A 1,799-nucleotide genomic window follows, 5' to 3' on the forward strand; every position below is an offset into this window, starting at 1 on the left:
CCTATATATTAATACAATATATATATACATACACACACACACACACACACACACACGCTGGACCTCTTTCCAAAAAAAGAGTCTTGGCAGAATGATTAGAAGGCAAAGGGCATTCACAAATGGGAACGAAATAACAGACGAACTAAGGGTTTTGTTAAGAGGGGAGAGATTTGTTATACTTGGAGGATTTCGTTTTAATGGCAACTGCCAACAATCTTGATTTATTGGCAAAAGGGTATTAATTTAAAGGCAATGGCATAACGTTCTGGTGGTAACAACACCATAGAAATCCAATTTATAGCAGGGTAGAAGAGTGCAAAATCTGCAGGTTATTATGGGTTTACCATATTTTTGGAGATTGTTTTATTGGGTGGCAAAGGCACGTTTAGCCTTTGTTTAATGGAGTTGTGTCAAAAAATTGTATTGTATCAATTTAAATGCACTTGTTAAAGCATTTCAGGGCACATTCACTCCTCAAGATGTACTCTACCTTGATTGATGCATCTTCAGCACAAGAAACAATCTCATCCAGACCCTTCTTCTGCAACGATCCCTGGAAAAGTAGACATATATTCACAACCAAATCTAACATCCAAGTGGTCTAAAACAAATAAGTGTGAATAATAGTGAAGAACACAAAAGTATTATTTTTCCTTACATTTACCTTAAGATCAGCAAGTCTTGTCTTGGCCAGGGAGACATACTCCATCAGAAGACTATGGTACTTCATAGGCACATATGGAGGGTGGAGGATGTGTATCTTGTATGTGGAAATTAAGATTATTTTTTGTTGTCAATATTAAGTTTAACAATCTATACTGAACTCACATGAAAATTGGCTGGTCAGGTGATATTAAAAAAAATAATATAGTCGTATGAAATATTTGGGACCCTTGATCATTTTCAAGATTTTCCTTTGTAAATCATCAGTTGTTTGATTCAGCAATTTCAGTTAAATATATAATATAGCAGACAAACAGTGATATTTAAAAGGTGAAATGAAAATTATAGGATGTACAGAAAGTGTGTTTATTTGTGGGCTGGAGATTCGGACTCGGACTGTGATTCCCTCAGCCGATTCGGACTTCGAATATCGGAAATCTTGAGAATTATCAGGGGTGCCCTAACTGTTTCACACGACAGTATGTATCAATAAATGATGACTGCATGTAGAACTCAACGTGCATAAGCTTACCTTAAGGTACTGTTGGGGTTCAAACGGAACCAAGTCAGAGAGAAACTTAAGTAGAAACATCAGAGATTTTTTGCTGGTAGCTTGAAAACCACTGGCACTGCCAAAAGACTCCTGGCATGAGAGAACCAAACAAACAAGAGTTTAAAACATTTGAGCAAAAGACCAAATTATTGTTGGAATAATTGTGCACACATTTAATGATAAGCTTTTCTTACACCACGTATACACATGGCAGCGATTTCCGTATGTTCACGACTAATAGGCGCACTTAAGTCTTAAATTTTCTCCAAAATAGACAGGGCGCCTCATAATCCAGTGCGCTTTATATATGGACCAATACTGATATTGTTATGACGATAAAATAAAATAAATCAGTCGATAGGGTACACCAGGGGTCGGGAACCTTTTAATGGAAAGAGCCATAAACAATTCATATTTTTTTAAATGTTAATCCTTGAGAGCCATATTCCGAATTCAAAAGTCAACATACATGAAAATGCGTGCATTTTTTAGTGACTTCACCACTTTTAAAGTACAGAAAGTCTGAATTATTTTGACATGAGAGAATCCATGCAAAAGAGTGTAATGAAAAAAAAGATAAGGC

The 1,799-nt window shown here is 36.0% G+C and overlaps 1 protein-coding gene across 1 annotated transcript in view; it reads right to left on the reverse strand.

Moving 5' to 3' along the window:
- LOC144193050 (Fanconi anemia group A protein-like) overlaps nt 1–1,306 on the reverse strand; it is a gene marked incomplete at its 5' end in the record, with an annotated part of 89,318 nt that extends 88,012 nt beyond the window's left edge. Inside the window, 3 exon segments of the mRNA XM_077711867.1 lie at nt 491–553; nt 665–760; nt 1,196–1,306. Of these exon segments, the coding sequence (XP_077567993.1) occupies nt 491–553; nt 665–760; nt 1,196–1,306 (270 nt within the window).
- Nucleotides 1,307–1,799: the final 493 nt, after the last annotated feature.

The sequence above is a fragment of the Stigmatopora nigra genome, unplaced genomic scaffold (assembly GCF_051989575.1).
Source record: "Stigmatopora nigra isolate UIUO_SnigA unplaced genomic scaffold, RoL_Snig_1.1 HiC_scaffold_51, whole genome shotgun sequence".
NCBI lineage: Eukaryota > Metazoa > Chordata > Actinopteri > Syngnathiformes > Syngnathidae > Stigmatopora > Stigmatopora nigra.